The sequence below is a fragment of the Mesocricetus auratus genome, unplaced genomic scaffold, assembly GCF_017639785.1.
Source record: "Mesocricetus auratus isolate SY011 unplaced genomic scaffold, BCM_Maur_2.0 Super-Scaffold_100691, whole genome shotgun sequence".
Taxonomy (NCBI): Eukaryota; Metazoa; Chordata; class Mammalia; order Rodentia; family Cricetidae; genus Mesocricetus; species Mesocricetus auratus.
Window position 1 is genome coordinate 46701789 of NW_024429267.1, and position 20542 is coordinate 46722330.

General features: G+C 42.3%; 1 protein-coding gene across 5 annotated transcripts in view; it reads right to left on the minus strand.

Annotated features, from left to right (window-relative positions):
* The window catches only part of Arih2 (ariadne RBR E3 ubiquitin protein ligase 2), a 55484-nt gene that overhangs the window by 32213 nt on the left and 2729 nt on the right, over positions 1 to 20542 (minus strand). The window contains exons 2-3 of one of the 5 annotated variants that reach the window (XM_040739498.1): positions 20420 to 20483; positions 15423 to 15766 (exon numbers count right to left, since the gene is read on the minus strand). In XM_040739498.1, the coding sequence (XP_040595432.1) occupies positions 15423 to 15671 (249 nt within the window). In that variant the 5' untranslated portion in view covers positions 15672 to 15766; positions 20420 to 20483. Of the gene's footprint in view, positions 1 to 847; positions 894 to 15422; positions 15770 to 20419; positions 20484 to 20542 lie in introns of those variants that run through there. The other 4 variants (XM_040739496.1, XM_040739500.1, XM_040739499.1 and 1 more) reach the window with 4 other exon arrangements.

Sequence of the window (20542 nt, forward strand, 5' to 3'; positions counted from 1 at the left end):
CTTGATGATAATGGACTAAACTTCTGAAACTGTAAGCCAGGTCCCAGTTAAATGCTTTCTTCAATAAGAGATGCTGTGGTCAAGGGGTCTCTTCACAGTAATAGAACAGTGACTAAGACAGTAACAAACCCTCAGTTCAGAGTCTTAGATAAGGCAAGTCCAATAGCAATTTGGTTCTAAGCATAGAAACTCTGACTTGCTGCCCTATTGAGGTTTCAATTTTATGCACTGTAATTTTTCACCACTAGGTTCTTGAACAGAGAGAATACTTCAGTGAAATTGTTTTTCAATCACAAGTTGCAAGTCCATCTCACGTCTGTTAGTAACATCACAAATTTCTTTCTGAGCTCCCAAATCCCAACCTCCTCAAATATTCAAGCAAGTCATTATTAAAATTTTAGTTACTCTAGTAAACAATTGCATCCCTGGCCTACAATGTACTAAAAATACCATGGAAGATAAATCTTGCTCCTTAGGGAAACTGAAACACAATGAACATTCAGGGCCTTTGTCTTAGGAGCCAAGTATCTTTGGAAATTCTTAAAGTAATTTCTAAAATGAGGCCTATTAGCTGACATCTTAGAGCACTTGGGTAGGATATGTTCAGTATTAATGTATAGAGTACACTAGGAGTAAGCAGGAATCAAGACACACACTGAGTAATTTCTGCTCCTGACAAAACCTCGAGAAAATCCATGACCATGATCAGTTATCTTCCCTTCCTCTTGCTACCTACAGCTGTCTATCCTCAAAGACAAGTAAGTTTCAAAACTTGCAATTAAAAAACTTCCCCGGGAAAAGAAATCCAGCAGCCCACCAGAACTGTCACAACCCTTCCCACACTTACCAGTGCCATAGGGAGGATGCAGCCGATGGCAGTGAGCATCAACGGCCTGAAAAAATACAGGTGGTAGTTTCAATTTTTATTTACAATTCTTCTTGCCAACTGCCTGAAATCTTTTAAGGCTACACCAGTAGTTCTTCATGCCTCATCCGGGTAAACCACTTGGTGGTTCACTCACATTTGTTAACAAAACAACACTAGTCACTAAACAAGCCCAGATGAAGGAGAGCTGAAACAGCTTCTGGGCCTGGGGCAGAAAAGGAAAACTCATTTTAAAAGATCAAGATGAATGACTGTGGGTCTTAGGTGAGTGGAAAAGCAGGGAGATAACGTAATAAAGGGGCAAGAGAAGAAACAAGAATAAGGTAGAGACCACAGAAGTGAACAGCAGCCACCAGGGTGAGTCAGCTCAAGCAGTGGCAGTGGTGTCCCACTGACTACAGGCAAGGCTCACCTGAGTCCATTTAATTCCCCGAATCTCAAACCTACATGTTCTCAGCCGCTACAAGGTCAGCTCTTAGGCTGACAACTCTGCTCCCACTCACTTTCTTTACAGATCTGGAGAGAGGACTTGTAGTTAATTGGGGGTATCTACATGTAAACATGCTTTCAAAATCTGATAATACACACAAATTTGAAGATTGCTAACTGGTCTAACTGAATTCATTCCTGACATTATGGCCTCTGTTCATTAAAATCAATACCAAAAAAACAAAACCAAAAAAACCAAAAAACAAAAAAACTAAACCAATAAAAACTAAACCAAAGATTTCACTCAAAAAGATTTATGCAAAATATGAGAAAATAGGAAAGTTACCATTTCTTTACCATGATATTTTTGTCTGTTCTCAAGACAGGGTTTCATATAGCCCGGGCTGGCCTCATGCTCTATGCCAAGAGTGACCTTGAGCTACTGATGCTCCTGCCTCTGGCTCCCAAGGGCTGAGATTACAGGTGTGTGTCACCATTCCTAGTTTATGTGATGCTGAGGATTAGACGGAGGATCTGTGCATACTAGCTAAGTACTCTACTAACTGAACTACATCCCTACCTTGAGAGCATCTTTAAAATTATGAACAATCCCTAACATTAACAAAAGTAAACACTGAAGCTTATTTATTAATTAACCTGTTTTAGCATCAACTTGTAACTAGGTTCACTGTATCTCCATTGTAACCCCTACTCATCCTCTAGATTACCGCCAAACAAATGCCTATTTTTTAGGGTGCGTTCAATCAACTGAAAAATTCTTGGAAAGTACTAAGTACAAAAGGTGGCCTGTAGCTCCTTTTACAATAGCTGCCATTTCAGCAAATGAAGGTCACATCCAGTAACCACAGTAAAAACAAAAACAAAAAAAAAACAAAAAACCTGTAGAAAATGAACAGAACACAGCCACAATACATCTTATCAAAAAATGACTTCAATGGTTTGCCTCTTTCAGCTAGGTAAGGCGGAGCACCCCGAATACTAACCAGAGATGCACACGGTCCCTTTGCCCTCTTCTCCTGAAAATGTACTGCAAAGACATATATATATATATATATATATATATTTTTTTTTTTTGGTTTTTCGAGACAGGGTTTCTCTGTGGCTTTTGGAGGCTGTCCTGGAACTAGCTCTTGTAGACCAGGCTGGCCTCCAACTCACAGAGATCTGCCTGCCTCTGCCTGCAAAGACATATTCTAAGGAGTAACAAACTCTACAAGCATGTATCAAAGACTGAGCTTCTGCTGCCTTACCAAGCAATCCTCTTTGCTAGGCTCAAGTCACAGAACCTTTTTCTGTTAAACTTTGTAAACAGGAAGAAATAGAAGTGTTTTTAAAGTTGAGTTGCCCCAGCCCACTTTAAATAATGCTTTCTTTTCTGTCATACCCAAACACCCAAGAGGAGCCAGCACTGCTCCCAAGCTATTACCATCCACCTGTTTGTGTAAACCTATAACCTACTGAATGTTAGAAGTCTTCAGGGCTTTCCCAGCACATAGTGATTCAGCTGGCGAGGCCAGATACTACCCCTCTGAGGACAGTAAGAATGGATGGTGCGTTGGCTGGTCTTGCTATACGAAATTGAATTATCTGAAAGGAGAGGATTTTAATTAAGAAAAATGCCTCCGTAAGATCAGGCTGTAAGCGATTTTCTTAATTAGTGATTGATGGGGGAGGGCACAGGCTGTTGTGGGTGGTTCCATCCCTGGGCTGGTGGCCCTGGGTTTTATAAGAAAGAAAGCTGAGCAGCATCCCTCCCCATAGCCTCTGCATCAGCTCCTACCTCCAGGACTCTGTCCTGACTTCCTTTGATGATGAACAGTGATTCGGGAGTATGAGCCAAATAAACCCTTCCACCCCCAACTTGCTTTTGGTCATGGTATTTTGTCACAGGAATAGTGACCCTGACTAAGACAGAGAGCTGAGAACCCCAGAACATTTCAGGAAGGCAAAACACAGTGAGAGGACAAGAGGAAGGAGTCACGCAGGCTGGGGTCAAGAAAAGCCACTTAAAATTTTTTCAAGTAAGCTAATCAGAAGTATTTGCAGTAAAGCCGGGCGTTGGTGGCGCACGCCTGTAATCCCAGCACTTGGGAGGCAGAGGCAGGTGGATCTCTGTGAGTTCGAGGCCAGCCTGGTCTACAGAGCTAGTTCCAGGACAGTCTCCAAAACAATACAGAGAAACCCTGTCTCGAAAAACCAAAAACAAAAAAAAAAAGTATTTGCAGTGGATCCACCATTGCAGAAGTAGAAATATGGGAAAGAATATGATCAAAATATAGTGTATGAAAAATTAAGCAGAAATAGAAAAAATATTTAACCCTTCTCTCACTATTCTTTAAAAAAAAGAGGGAAAGAAATCAAAAGTTTTAAATTATCTTAAGGTAGAAGCCAAACTATTTCCATTCCCTTCTTGTTCTGCATCTATTTGAACATTAAAACAACAGAAGACTGCAAAGAATGTAGCTTAGTTGGTAGAGTGCTTGCTTAATGTGCTGGATACCCTGGGTTCAATTTGCACGCCTTCAATTCCAGCACTCGGGAGGCAGAGGCAGGCTGCACTCTAAGTTCAAAGCCAGCCTGGTCTACAACGCAAGCTCCAGGACAGGCTCCAAAGCAATACAGAGAAACTGTCTCGGAAAAAAGAAAAGAAAAAAAAAAAAAAGATGTAATGCTCCCCTGGCTGCCCATGTTTGAATCCAGCCTGGGCTATTAAGACCTGTCTAAAGAAAAAACCACAAAAGACATTCAGGAAGTACTTACTGAAAAACTATTAGGCAGTCACTACCAACAGACCTGAGTTTCAGTTGAGTCTGAAAGGTATTACCTTTCCCTTTTCTTTTTTCTGTCTTTCTTCAAATGCTGGCCAAAAGTTACTCTGTCTCTCAAGTCATGTGGCTGATCTCTGGGACTGAGCAGCCTTACTTCATGCAATATGGATTTTCAACTTTCCTAAATATCACAGGAACAATCTCTAGGCCACACACTCTCCTCTGAAGCCTCGAGCTGGGCCCCACAGTGCAAGTTACCCTCAGCACCACTGTCTGCCATGATCCTACTAACCCTGCTCAAAAGTCTCCAATTGCTTTTCTAGTCCAAAGTTCCCATTAGTCCATATTCCTCCAGGCAAAAACATGGTCAAATCTATCACAATTCCCCAGGTCCTGGTGCAAAACGCTGTCTTAGTTTGGGTTTTATTGCCATGAAGAAACAACATGACCACAGCAATTCTTATAAAGGAAAACATTTCATTGGGGCTGGCTTACAACTAAGAGGTTTAGTCCACTGTCATTTTAGTTGGTAAGCATGATGGCACAAAAGGCAGATACGGATTGGAGAAGCTGAGAGTTCTACATCTGGATCGGCAGGCAACAGGAACAAAGAGTGAGCCACTGAGCTTGGCTTGAGCTTCTGAGACCTCAAAGCCCATCCCTAGTGACACACTTCCTCCAATAAGGCCATCTGTCCTAATCCTTTCAAATGTGACTCCTTATAAGCCTACGGGGCCTGTTTTCCTTCAAACCAACACACCCTCCCAAATGTTGGGATGACAGATGTGTGCCATCATGGCAAATTTTGGATTATGTGTTTGTTTCTGTGCTTTACATGAAAAGCCACCTTGCTCTTCTCCTTAAAGAAGTTTCTACTGGCAATTGGAGAGATGGATCAGCAGTAAAATCACCAGGATGATTCCAGAAGATCCATCTTGATGCCCAGCATTCACATGGTGGCTCACAACCATCTCTAACTCCAGTTTCAGGGAATTCAATGTTCTCTCCTGGCCTCCCTGGGCACCAGATACATAGTGCACAGACTTAACATGCAAACCAAACAACTATACACATGAAATTAAAATATTTGTTTTGTTTTTCAAGACAGTTTCTTTGTGGGTAGCTCTGGTTGTCCTTGTAGACTAGACTGGCCTCAAACTCAGAGAGATCTATCTGCCTCTGCCTCCCAAGCACTGGGATCAAACACGTGGGCCACCACTACCCAGTTTAAAAACGTTTCTATTAAATCTTCCAACATCCCTAAGTGCTGGAATTACAGGCCAGTGCCACAACCCCTGGTTTTATGTGGTGTGAGTTTTGTGCATGCTAAGGTAAAAACACTCCACACAGAACATGTTCCTCCTGCTCACCCTGTGTCAATACAGTTATAGGAAAAAATTGGAGGCTAGATGCTACATGTCTATAATCTCAGTATTTAGAAAGTTAAGTTGGGTCTGAGTTTAGCTATTTACAAGACTCCGAAGATCTGTGAGTTCGAGGCCATCCTGGTCTACAGACCAAGTTCCAGGACAGCCTGACAGCCTCCAAACAACACAGAAACCGTGTGTGTGTGTGGGGGGGGGGGACTTCAAAGAGAGGTGGGAAGATTGACTGATAGTGTTCCATTATGCTATCACATTAAAAAGAAACACAAGCTGGGTAGTAGTGGCCCATACTTTTAAATCCCAGCATTCAGGAGGCAGAAACAGGTGGATCTCTGTGACTTTGGGGCTAGTGTGATCTACAGAGTGAGTTCCAGGGCTACACAGAAAAACAAGTTCGAAACACATAAAACATTCCTATTTTTACTTATGTGTATATGGGTGTGTGTGCACATGTATATGAGTATGTGCCTATGTGTGCAGGTGTCCATAGAGCCCTTGGACCTGAGTTACAGATGATTGCAAACTATAGGATGGGGGGTGTCACAAACTGAACTAGAGCCCTTGTAAGGGCAGTACCAGCTAGTTTTTAACTACTGAACTGTTTTTCCAGCCCCCAATTTCAAAACTTTCCAAACACATTATTATGCCTGAAGGTATCATTTGTCATCTTTCCAGTTACTATTAAAAAGGGCGTAAGAAAGAACTCACTGTATCCTGACAAAGTAATGTTATATTTAGATATCAAAAATAGCACAAAAGGAGCAGGGCAGGGGTTGTGCCCCTTTAAGCCCAGCGCTCGGGGGGGCAGAGGCAGGCAGATCTCTGTGAGCTAGAGGTCAGCCTGGTTTTCAGTGTGCCAGGACAGGCTCCAAAGCTACAGAGAAACCCTGTATAGAAAAACCAAAGAGAAAGAGAAAAAGAGACACAGATAAAAACTATCACAAGAGGAGACAGCAAGATGGTTTAGTGGGTGAAGGGCATTTTATACCAAGCCTGCTGAATTGAGTTTAATCCCAGGTCTCAGTATCAGAAAGAAAGCAGCTGTTGTAGAATATTACTTGAAGATGTGTTACATTTGTTTTAATTATGCAAAGACGTGTTTCATTCCTTCATGTTGCATCTGTTTAACTCTGTGAAGCTGTGATTCTTGGCCTGTCTAAAACACCTGATAATCTAATAAAGAGCTGAATGGCCAACAACAAGGCAGGAGAAAGGATAGGCGGGGCTGCTGTCTTGGAACAAAACAACAACAACAAAAAAATGTAATTCCTACTCTTGGAAGCAGGATCAGAAGTTCAAGGCTGCCAGCAAGTTTCAAGTCACCCTGAGCTACATAAGACCCAATCTCAAAAATAAAAAAGGGGCTGATTTGATGTTTCCATTGGTAAAGGCCCTTGCTGCCAAGTCCGATGACATTGAGTTCAAAGTGAGGGACTGGACTCCTGAAAGTTGTTCAACGACTTCCATGGGCTCTGTGTCACACCCATCCATGCATACTAAATAAAATGTAATGAATTTTTTTTTCCCAGACAAGTTTTCTCGGTGGCTTTGGAGGCTGTCCTGGGATTAGCTTTTGCAGATCAGGCTGGTCTCGAACTCACAGAAATCCACCTGCCTCTGCTTCCCCAGTGCCACAAACACCCGGCTGTGTAATGAATTTTTAAAAAAGAGAGAAGTAAAGAAATTTAGTCAATTCTCCCAGATAGAGACATTGTGTTCACAGGTGACTCTGTTCTAGTTCCAAACAAATCCTTATCTCCACTGAGGCCAGAACTTGGAGTTATCTCTGTAAAGATGTGTGTTTGTAAAGATTTCAAATACTCCAAAGAAAAGAAACAGATCGCATGTCTACAGGCAGTTTAAGGAGTAATTAATGCTCAGAAGGCAGCAGTTCAAAATGGACATGAGAAGCATCCTGCTTTCTTAATCTATACTTTGTTCAGTCTTTCCTATCTCTTCCTCCTTTAGGAGGGCAGCTCAAATCTCCCAAGTCTTTCTTAGACTAATAGATAAAGTGGAACACAAAGAACTAAACAGGAACATAACAAGTCAGAAGAAATCCAAGTAACTAACGTCTTGGTAACAAGGATCCCCACATCAACTCAGCACTTTGTCAGGTAGTGGTGTCAACAGAAGTAGGGAACCAAACAACACAGCAGTCAAAGCCCCCGAGGAACAGGTAATTTGTCCTCTGTCCTCTCCTGGTCCCTACCCAAAACTCATTTGTTTTTATTTTGTTTTAGTAGATCCCAGGAGAAGGCACAGGGGTTCTAGTTTTACAAGTAGACAACAACTGCATATGCACAATCAGATGCACCAAAGAAATGCTGCCAAGAAAACTCCTCAGTGGGACCCCACCATACAGCCCACTACAATCCTGACAAAGTTTTTTTTTTTTTTTTTAATTTTTGTTACTTGAGACAAGGTTTCTCTGTGCAACCCTGGCTGTCCTGGAGCTCACTATGAAGACCAGGCTGGCCTTGAACTCAGAGATCCTACTGCCTCTGCCTCAGAAATGCAGGGAACGCATTTTTATGGAACCACAGCCACCATGCAAACATTGTCATTGATCTGATCCCACCCCCCACTGATAAGTAATATTTATCCCAAAATACTTATGTGCCAAGCACTTTACACCCATAATCACATTTAATGGTGTGGAGGAGGTATTACAAAATGAAGTCTAGCAATTTTGAGGGACTTGATTGGGGTCACATTCTAGTAAATGGCAGAAAAAGACTCAATCATATGACCACTCATCCAGGCTATGGACAAAGCCTAAGACTTAAGACTACATTCATAAAGGTACTCACAGCAATACAACTAATCTCTTAAAAACAACAACACACACCAAGTACTCACCCAAAGTTCAGAGGAGGATATCTGAAGCAAATTACGGTTCAAGAACAAGACAATGTTATACAGACACTTAGAATAACTGTAAGGGCAAAGCCAAAAGAGCATGGAAACATTTGACATATGTGTGCTAGGAAAGCAGAGCACACCTTTACATATCCTGCACGTGTGTATATGATTTCTAGAATGTAATATCCACAAGGATTTTTTTTAATCTATTTTGTTCAGAGCTATTTTTCCAGTGCCCTGCACACTGCAGGTATTAAATACATAATGAACAAATAAATGAATTGCAGCAAAGTAATATATATGAACAAGAGCTGAGGGATAACAAGGAAGAAAACTTATTTGTTAACGGAATCACGAATAATGTTCTTTAATACTGTAGTTAATTCCCTAAAAGTAAGGTTTTATATATGAACAAATTCAGGATCAGAACTTGTTCACAGTTTAGTTTTTAAGGCAAACAGAAAGCACAAGACGACAGACGGGAAGCAGACCCACAACGGGACGCAGAGCTGCTTCTCTGAAGGAGTCAGCATGGTGGCCTGTGATGCCAGGCACACAGCAATCTAAGGTGGCAAGAAAGCGACAACGTTCAACTAGTTGCAAATCCCAATGTCGTGTTGAACATTTCTCACCTCCCTTTACATCAGTAAAACACGAGATTTCCAGCTTAAACCACAAATATGTCAACATACTGGCCATCTATCTAAAACAAAATTCATTCCAGATTGTACTTAAGTACAAGCAAAGAAACCTGATACCAAGTGGCAACAGAAATCAGATGGCTCAACTTGAAAACATTCCCCATGAGCAACAAGAAAAGAAACGAGTATGTAGATAATAAAACTAACTTCTTATAATCCAACTATTCCAAAATAAAGGAAGTCAATTTAGTAATTAAGTCTTCAGATATTATTCATGTATCTGGTGCCATCTAAGAAAAAAACTAAAATTATTTTCTTAAAGAGTATCAATAAAGCCGGGCAGTGGTGGCGCACGCCTTTAATCCCAGAACTCGGGAGGCAGAGGCAGGCGAATCTCTGTGAGTTCGAGGCCAGCCTGGTCTACAGAGCGAGTTCCAGGACAGCCTCCAAAACAATACAGAGAAACCCTGTCTTGAAAAAACCAAAAAAAAAAAAAAAAAAAAAAAAAGCAATAAATTGAGCAACAAAAGCATCAAACCAGATTGGTTTTTTTAAAGATTTATTTATTATGTATACAGCCTTTCTGCCTGCATGTATTCCTGCACACCAGAAGAGGGCACCAGATCTCATTACAGATGGTTGTGAGAACCATGTGGTTGCTGGGAATTGAACTCAGGACCTCTGGAAGAGCAGCCAGTGCTCTTAACTACTGAGCCATCTCTCCAGCTCCCCATATTGTTTTAAACACAACACTATAAAGACTTCTGTATATGAAGTCAGAAGCCTAAAAATTCACCATTTACCCGCAAATGGGGAAAAAAATGACTTAGAAGAAGAGTTTAACATGATTTTTACCTATATCCTCTTGAAGAGCAAACACTATAGATTTTAAAATAAATTCAAGCAAGAGTGAGAGGATGTAGGGAACATTTCCCCAGCTCTACTGCAGTTAGTAACTCATGAAAGAACGGTCATAAATATTAATATAATTAATTTTCCTATCCACAAGGCTTGACAAGCGAGCAATAAACACACTTCACTGGCACACCAAGTCCTGAAGTTTTCAAAAGTTTTCTTTCTCCTAGTAACAGACACTTCAAAATAGTCCGTATTTTATTTCCCTTTCCCTACACATCATATAATCTCACACTTGTATAGAAGGCTCACTGCCCCATGGGGTCTGAATGTCTTTACTATCATTTGGAATTGTTTTATTACATTGACTTGTTCATTTGAGGTTGTGTGTGCGTATCTATGTGAGTACAGCTGTGTGGGAAGAGGACAGTCTACAAGACTCAGTTTCTCATCCCATGAGTCCTGGGGAGTCAACCTCAGACCATGTGGTTTGGCAGCAAGCCCCTTTACCTGCTGAACCATCTTATCAAATCCTTTCTAGCTTACTTTTAGGGCTCTCCTGCCTCAGTACTAAATTCAGGTAGTGGCTTTTGGACGAGAGTGAATCCAAAGTAGGTATTTCTTTTCCCTCTTGCAGCAGGTAGATGGGGCCTTGAATATTTGCTTCTCTGACCACACTTTGAAACATGATTCTAAGAATATAAAAGAAAAGGGGTATAGGGGCTGGAGAGATGGCTCAGCAGTTAAGAGCACTGGCTGCTCTTCCAGAGGTCCTGAGTTCAATTCCCAGCAACCACATGGTGGCTCACAACCATCCTGATCTGATGCCCTCTTCTGGAATGCAGGCATACATATAAGCAGAACACTGCATACATAAATCTTAAGAACAAAACAAAACAAAAAACCCCGAGATATATTTTGCAGTCACTCACCTATCATCATCCATCATAGCCCTGACCAGGCCTTGTTTGGGACTCTGCTAAAGGCCAAGCATCCCCCCTCCACCCTGAACATACTGTTAGCATGTTTCAAGAGTCTCATGAACAGCCAGGCATGATGCTAGGGGTAAGATGATCAGGAAATCTGAGCTATATAGTAAATCTGGCAGCAGTCTGGGCTACATGATATTCTGTCTCAAACAAGGGAGGTGGGGTCACTGGAAAGATGGTTCAGCATCAGTGGTTAAGAGTGCTTAGGGATCAATCATGAGGACCAGAGTTCAGATCCCAGCACCGATGTCAGACAGCTCACTGACATTCTCTCTAGCCTTAGTGGGTACACACACACACACACACACACACACACACACACACACACTTACACATACTCACACAGAGACATAAATAACTACTTGTAACTCCAGTTCCAGGGGCTGTAACACCCTCTTCTGGCACCATGAGCACCAACCATACAAATAGTACACAGATATACATGTTGGCAAAATAGCCATATACATAAACATTTTGTTGTTGTTGTTTTTTCAAGACAGGGTTTCTCTGTCCTGGAACTAGCTCTGTAGGCTGGCTTTGAAGTCTCAGAGATCTGACTTCCTCTGCCTCCTGAGTTCTGGGTAAACATTTTTTTAAGTCTTAAATAAATGCAGTTGAGAGCCAGTGAGATGGTCCAGTGTGTAAAGGTACTCACTGCTAAAGGTGATGACCTGAGTTCAGTTCACAGAACCAGTTAGTGAAAGGAGATAATCAACTCCTACAAGTTGCCCTCTGACCTCCACATGTACAGGAAAACCACCCCCAGATAAATAATGCAAAATAAGGCAGGGGTGGTTGAGGGTGATTGGAAGACGCCTGACACAGCCTCTACACACAGGCATACACATCCCCATGTGAGCACATGTATGTCCATGTGCAAACGAATGCAATGGACATACCACAACATACACAAAAGACAAGGGGGATAGAAGAACTAGGTACGGTAAAGGCACATATAGGAAGGCAGTGACATAAGGGCTCACTGGCAGCTAATTTAGCCTGCTCGGTGAGCTCAGCCCCCTCTCCCCCCAATGGACCTGAGGAATAACACTTAACGCTGCCTTCAAGCCTCCAGCACAAGAACACTCACAGGAAGAAAATTAGCAACAAAGGTTAATTTTTTTTGAGACAAGGTCTCTCTATTATGTAGCTCTGACTGTACTGAAATTTTCATAGGCCAGGCTAGCCTCAAACTCACCAAGATCTGGCTACCACCATACCCAGAGTAATTTTTCTTTAAAAATTACTGTTACATGATCACTAAAAAAATTATCCACATAAGACTTTTTCCGCTCCCAGTTTTACAGTGAAGCACTCAATCTGCACTAGTCTCACCCCCCACAACTATTTGAGTACTATAGTTTTCATTTATTAACAGACATTTCCTTACTCTTGATTTGACTTTCACTGCATTTTATTTTTTACAGTGCAAGGAACAGAACCTAGACCCCTGTGAATGCTGGACAAGAGTTCAAAAACTGAACTATGTTTTTAACCCTTCATTTTCTTTTTGTTTTTTGTATTTTTTTTTTCCTTATGTAATTCTCCTGGCTCTCTTGGAACTCACTTTGTAGACCAGGCTGGCTTCAAACTCAGAGATTTACTTGCCTTTGCCTCTTGAGTGCTGAGATTAAAGGTGTGCACTATTGTGCCTGGCCCAGGCTAGCTTTAAACTTTTTGAGACAGGGTTTCTCTGTGGCTTTGGAGGCTGTCCTGGAACTCGCTCTGTAGACCAGGCTGGCCTCGAACTCACAGAGATCCGCCTGCCTCTGCTTCCCAGTGCTGGGACTGAAGGTGTGGTGTCTTTTAATTCCTGCACTGGGAAGACAGAGGCAGGCAGAATTCTGTTAGTTTAAGGGTTTCCAGGTTTACATAGTTCCAGGGCAGCCAGGGCTACACAGTGAGATAGTGCTCTTGCAGAGGGACCATGTTCAGTTCCCAGGGCCCACAGCAGCCAGCTTACAAACACCTGCAATGCCAGCTCCAAAATGATCCAACAGCTCTGCCGCCACACACAACTTTAGGAATGATGATTTATTATTATCTTTAAAGAAGTTAGAAGAACTAGGCAGTGGTGGCACCTGCCTTTAGACCAGCACTCAGAAGGCAAAGGCAGGCAAACATTGAGGCCAGCCTGGTCTACAGAGTGAGTTCCAGGACCGCCAGGGCTACAGAGAAACCCTGTCTTGAAAACTGGAAAAGGAAAAGAGGAACTGTCAAGTATCTGGGTTTGTACTTGAAAGTCTCACTGGACCATAGCTGTTACCATGCTCCCATTTATGCAAAGGACTCACCTAAGCTTTCAAAATCTGTGGTAACTTTTCTGGCCCACTGAAGGCTGATAACCAGCTCAAATACCAATCCTTGTTTGATATATAATAACATACAGTTTGTTAGGTATAACTGTCATTTTATCATTCTTTTTCCTTAGAAAAGCGACATATGGTCAGCTCCTGAAAAAGCCTTCTCTAGATCTTAATACATTTTTTTTTGTTCTCAGGGCTCCTTTAGATTGCTACTTGTGCTTTTCACTGAGTGAATCTCCTTGAGATCCCCTAGGGCATTTCCACAATTCTGGTAAAACAATACAGGGCATGTAGTATGTGAGAGATTTTTCTTTCACATAGGATCTCACTATGTCACTATGTAGGCTTAGCTAGTCTAGAACTCAAGAGATCTGCCTGCTCTGAGGGATTTTTGAGGGGGTCAGGAAAATGTTGTTCAGGACTGTATGTATTCCATGCTGGCTTCACACACCTTGTGTAGTTTAGGATGACCTTCCTTGAACTCAATTCCCCTGCATCTACCTCCAAGAGCTGGCATTAAAGGCCTAGAGGACCATGTCCAGGCTTTTTTATGCTGGATATAGGTTTTTATGCTGGACAACAGACATAACATACAATAATTCTTTCTAGAAATTCATACATGACACACATTGGGATTTCCTTTTAAATAACTAGAAGAAAATGTATTAGGTTGGAATGTCTTCTTTTATTTGGTTATTTTTTTGATACAGTGTCTCATGTAGCATCAGCCAGTTTTGAACTCACTATGATCTGGGGCCTTGAACTCACTAAGATCTTTCATTGTCACCTCCCTAGTGCTTACAGATGTGACACCATGCCCAGTCAAGCATGCCTTCTGACCTTCTATTTGGCATATTTGGGGAAGGAGGGGCATGCATGACAATGCATTTGTGGAGGCCACTGGGTAATTGTACAGCTGGCTCTCTCTGCACCTTTACAAAGACTCCAGAGAGTGGACTGAGGTGCTCAGGCTTGGTGACTAGTGCTTTCACCTCTGAGCCAGCTCACCAGGCCCACTGACCTTCAATGTGATCCAGCAAAATCCATGGAACAGTTCACGAAGGAAAGTCACCAAAAAGCAAGGATAAATGTTGTCATTCTCACATTATGGTGAACATCTTACAAAGAAAGCACACTGGGAAAATGCCTAAATAAGCATTTAAAAAAAATTGTAGATACCAAGAGGGCAATAACTGGTCTGACACATAAGATTCCAAAATTATGCTTGTTTAAGTGGTTAAAAACAAAACAGCATCTGTTGGAATAACTGAGTAAGTCAGTTGTTTAAATGTTGTATTGATACCCCCAAATACAAACTCTGAGTACTATTTTTCCTAAAGTTACTATGAAAATGCTCATAATACCTGATATCTGGTGGCGCACACCTTTAATCCCAGCACTCGGGAGGCAGAGGCAGGCGGATCTCTGTGAGTTCGAGGCCAACCTGGTCTACAAAGTGAGTTCCAGGACAGCCTCCAAAGCCACAGAGAAACCCCGTCTCGAAAAACAAAAAAAACCAAAACAAAACAAAAAAAAAACCTGATATCAATGAGTTCTTCAGCCCAAAGGCACTGGTCACAGGGCAAACCAGGGAATATGAACACTTTTAAGACACTTATAAAGAGTTGTGTAAGACAATGGCTCAGATGCCCATCATTTCATCAAGAATCACATAACTCACTTTCCAAAACAAGTTAAAGCTGGGCAACTCTGTCAGATACTTCTCATCTGTCTGGAATTTATTCTACACCTCCTTGGTTATTATTTTTTTTAAAGATTTATTTGTTTATTACAAATACAACACCCTGCCTCCATGTACATCAGAAGAGGGCACCAGATCTCATTACAGATGTTTGTAAGCCACCATGTGGTTGCTGGGAATTGAACTCATGACCTCTGGAAGAGCAGCCAGTGCTTTTAACCTCTGAGCCATCTCTCCAGCCCCCGGTTATTATTATTTTTTTAATGTTTTTGTGTACATTGGTGCTTTGTCTGCATGTGTGTCTGTATGAGGGTTACAGACAATTGTGAGAGCTGCCATGTGGGTGCTGAGAATTGAACCCAGATCCTCCGGAAGAGCAGTCAGTGTAATTCTTAACCTGAGGACATTGGACATTTCTGTTTCAACACAAGTTAATATGACAAAATACGCAAATGACGCAATAAATACATAGGTTTGGGTTTCCAGCTATACAGATAAATATGTAAGTCATTAGTTAACACATCATCTTACAATTTAACCAGGGAGATTACATTTGAACTGACAGCAGTACTCACCTTTAAGGCAGAGGCTAAGCTGGTCATATGCTCATGGAGGGCACCCTCAGACTCCTTATAGGTCAAGCAAGTGAACTGGTACTCTTCAGGGTCAAAAGCATCAGCCCCCTGTTGCTCCACATCACTGGCTACTCCCACATAGTAGTCCTCTATGTCCCCAGGGTCCTCTTCCTCTTCCTCTTCCTCACAGTTTGGGTCATAGTCCTCTTCATTGCTGTCAGACCCCTGGCTGTTCATGTCCACGGACATCTTAATATCCAGCCAAGTTGCAGGTCAGGAAATCAGTTGCTTTTTTTCCTCCCTCCAACTTTTATTGTTTTCTCAAATGCATTAGCGCTTTTTGTCTTCTAAGAGAGAGGAAAAAAAGTATAACTATTTCTCTATTAGAAATTATAGTGGAAATCATCAAGAATCAAAATAACACAGCCCTAGCCCTGCTCCTACTAAGTGTTATCTCAATTCTTACTCAGATCTGCCTGCTTCCTGAGTGCTGAGCGTAAAGGTGTGCAATGCCAACCACCACTGCCCAGCTGTCTATCTCAAATCTGGTTTCATTAAGAACACCTCAGTGTCAATCAATCTTGCTGGTCTATGCTTATCAAAGGGAAATCCTTTCACTAAGAGACAGAAGCCCATGATGACAAACATGAAAGGCATGAAAATGCAAAGATATCTTCCCCAGGACAAGGACTCATATTCTAAAGACACTTGTCTTCAATCCTGAAATCAATTCAAATCTGGTACCAGCATGGTAGAAGTGACTCAAGTTATCCCCTGACTTCTATACAAGCAGCACTCACACACAGACATACACAATAAACTAATGGCTTTCTTTTTTAAAGGACCCCAGAATTCCAATGGATTTGCCCTTTTTGCCAGAGTTCAGGGAAAAATGTATCTTCATAGTTAGCTATACAAAAGGGAGACAACTCTAAAGATTTAGCTACTCAGGTTTAAAGTTTTGCTAATCATGCCTCAGGAATGACAAAGAGAATATACAATGAAGAATACAGTTCTATCTCACTAGGACTGAAAGATAGGTGCATAGATCAGAATCCTTCAGTATCTTCCTCTAGTCTACCACATTAAATAATTTTCCAATTTTAAGAGTTCTGCTGGCCGGGCGTTGGTGGCACATGCCTTTAATCCCAGCACTTGGGAGGCAGAGGCAGGCGGATCTCTGTGAATTCGAGGCCAGCCTGGTCTACAAAAGCTAGTTCCAGGACAGCCTCCAAAGCCACAGAGAAACCTTGTCTCGAAAAACCAAAAAAAAGAGTTCTGCTAAAGCCTTGGATGGTTGAATGTGTCTGCAGCGAGCCCTTAAGATGCTGAGTCAAAAGCTGGGCAGTAGTAGCCAAACCTTTAATCCCAACACTCAAGAGGCAGAGGCAGACAAAACTGAATTGGAGGCCAGCATGATCTACAGAGTAATCCTGCCTCACAGAGATCCGCCTCCCAAGTGCTGGGATTAAAGGCGTGTTGCCACCACTGCCCAGTTAGGTATTTTTGTTTTTAATGTTTAGGTTTCTCCTTTTTATTAGCAGCAGTATATGTACAGGATAATGTATGGGCACACATGCCATGACAAGTGTACAGAGTCAGAAGACAAGTAAGTATGTTTGTTCTCCTACTTTTACATAGGTTCTGGGGATAAAAATCATAGGCTTACACAATACGCACCTCTCACCTGCTGTGACACCTCACCAGTCCTGTCTTAGAATTCTACGTAGCCTAGGCTGGTTTTGAATTTAAGGTTAAACCCTCCTCCTCCAGCTTCCTGAGTGCTGCGATTACAAGTATGAGCCAGTATAATATAACTACCTTTCTTCAACATTTCTTTTTTTATCCCCTTAAGGTTTATGTTAGCCAGGCGGTGGTGCCGCATGCCTTTAATCCCAGCAGGCGGATGGCTGTGAATTTGAGACCAGTCTGGTCTACAAGAGCTAGTTCCAGGACAGCCTCCAAAGCCAGAGAAACCCTGTCTCGAAAAACAAAAACAAAAAAACCCCAAAGTTATATTTCATGCATATAGTGTTCTGCCTGCAAGCCAGAAGAGGGCACCAGATCTCATATATATGGTTGTGAGCCATCATGCGGTTGCTGGGAATTGAACTTAGGACCTATGGAAGAGTAGTTAGTGCTCTTTAACTCTGAGCCATCTCTCCAGTCCTCTTCCACATTTGTTTGTTTGTTTTAGTTTTTCCAGACAGGGTTTCTCTGTGTAGCTTTGCTCGGTAGACCAGGCTGGCCTTAAACACACAGAGATCCACCTGCCTCTGCCTCCTGAGTTCTGGGATTAAAGGCATGCGCCACCAACGCCCAGTCCTCTTCCACATTTCTTAAACCAGACTATCACACTAAAACAAAACTCAAACATATTCTTTAAGTACTAGATAGAACAGGCTGAAATGACATTTTCCATCCAGTATCAGGCCAATCCCATCCTTTCTACAACAAGCATTAGACAGTAATGTGGCAAGCAGAATCACTCCCATACCTTTCTTTAGTCTAGGCACATGGGAGCCTAAAACACGTGATGGTCTAATAAAGAGCTGAACAGCCAATAGCAAGGCAGGAGAAAGATGGGGTGGCTGCAGGCAGACAGCATCAAAAGAGAAATCTGGGAAATGAAGGGACGGGAGAACAAGGGAGAGAAGGATGCTAAGGGCCAGTCACACAGCCAGCCATGGAGTAAGAAGGAAAGTCAGATATGCAAAAGATAAAAGCCCAGAGGAAAAAGAAAGAATGCCTAACTTAAGCTGGCTAGAAACAAAGCCTTATTTATAATAAGACTCTGTGTGATTTACTTGGGAGCAGGGTAGTGGTTCCCAAAAGAGTAAAGAATATAGAGTAAAAACAGCAAAGTGATGTTTGTAACTTAACCTCACTATTGCTTTGTTTTGTTTTTTGAGACAGGGTTTCTCTGTGTAGCTTTGGAGTCTGTCTTGGGACTTGCTGTATAGACCAGGCTGTCCTCAAACTCAGAGATCCACTTACCTCAGCCTCCTCCCAAATGCTGGTATTAAAGGGTTAAAGACGTACATACACCGCCAGGTGTAACTTAATCTCTTTCATAATATTTCTCTTTTATTCTTGAGAATTTCATACTTGTACACAATAAGAACATACCACCCCTCTACAATTTAACTTTTTGAGTGTAGGTGTGGTATATGCTCAGGTATGTATTTGTGTCTTCACATGCATATGAAGGGCAGGGGTCAATGTCTTCCTGTACTACCCTCCACCTTGCTTTTTGTTTTGTTTTTCAAGACAGGGTCTTACTACATAGCACTGGCTGTCACCAGGCTAGCCTAGAACTCGAAGGTCTGCTTGCCTCTACCTCCTAAGTGCTGGATTTAAAGGTGTGCACCACCATCACCCCACTAATCTTGCTAGCCCTCCATTTTTTTGGTTTGTTCTTTTATTTTGGGACAGGTTCTCATTATATATAGCCCCTGCTGTAGTTTTGCCAGTGAACTTGTGGTGGTGGCCACACCCTTTCGGCATGGTTTCAGGTTCAGGTGTGACCCCTTGTAAGGTAGAGGAGGGGCTGGCTTAAGCTCTCTTGGGCTCCGGTGAGAGCATCTGAAGGGCCGAGACTGCATCTTCTAGAGCAGAAGACAGCAGGGGTTATTTACTCATCTGTGAGGGGCTTCCCTATTAAATACCTAACTATTGTTTATCTTGGGTTTGGTGGACTCATTTAAACCCTACCTTCACCGGGCTGGCCTGAATCTCACTATTTATACCATGCTAGCCTCCAAACTCATAGTAATCCACCTGCCTCTATCTCCCAGATGCTGAAACATTAGGGGCATGCATACCTGGCTTACCTTTTCTTTGATTCAGGCTTTTCCCTGAACCTGGGCTCACCAACTGGCTGGAGGAGCTGGCCAGCATGTATTAAGAATCCTCCTTTCGCCAGGCATTGGTGGCGCACGCCTTTAATCCCAGCACTCGGGAGGCAGAGGTAAGCAATCTCTGTGAGTTCAAGGCCAGCCTGGTTTACAGAGCGAGTTCTAGGACAACCTCCAAAACAATACAGAGAAACCCTGTCTCGAAGAAAAAAAAAAAAAGAATCCTTTCTCTGTGCTTCCAGCACTGGAATTGCATGCTATGGAATAATCCTCTCATACACTGTAATGATTTGTCACCTGAATTGGTATAAAAAGCTGATTGCCCAGTAGCCAGGCAGAAGTATACGCGGAGCAACTAAACTAGGGTTGATGGGAAGGAGGGTAAGATCACAGGCCAGAGGGAGAATGAGTTGATCATATAAAATGGGAGAAGTAAAAGCCAGGAACATCAAAAGAAAAACAAGCAAAAATAAAAACCAGGAGCCCCAAGCCGGGCGTTGGTGGCACACGCCTTTAATCCCAGCACTCGGGAGGCAGAGGCAGGCAGATCTCTGTGAGTTCAAGGCCACAAACAAACAAACAAACAAACAAACAGGAGCCCCAGGCCAGCAGATAGATTAACAGAAATGGGTTAAGTTGCTGCTACAATTAATCTAAGCTTCTGTGGGATTATTTTAAAATGGCTGTGGCCACCAACACCCACCACATCTAGCTTTTCATTAGGTTGCTAGGGATTAGAATTCAGATCCTCCAGTTTTTGTGACAAGCATTTTACTGAGTGAACCAGAACCTCTGTTCCTGCAATTTGTTATGGTATTTGTCGTCTTTAAGAGAAAAAGTTAGCTGTCAGGGCATGCCTTCATCCCAGCACCAGGGAGGCAGAGGTAGGCAAATCTGAGTTCGAGGCCAGCCTGGTCTACAGAGTGAGTTTAGGCCAGCTAGGGTTCTCTCTAAAAACAGTAAGAGAGAAAGTTAACCTTGGACTGAAAGATGGTTCAATGGGTAAAGATGCCCGCCACCAAGCCTAGCAACTTGAGTTCAACCCCTGAATCCACATGAAAAAAGAACCAAAGTAGTACTCTGACTTCCACATGCACATCAACATAATAAAATTAAGGAAAGAGTTAATGTTTAAATCACCTGCAGTTTTTAAAGATCTTTCCTGAAGGTACCACCCAAATAGTCTGTTTCATATGATTTCCATCTGAAATGAAAAGAAACAATATTGATGTTTTAAAAACTGATATCCTAGCCGGGTGGTGC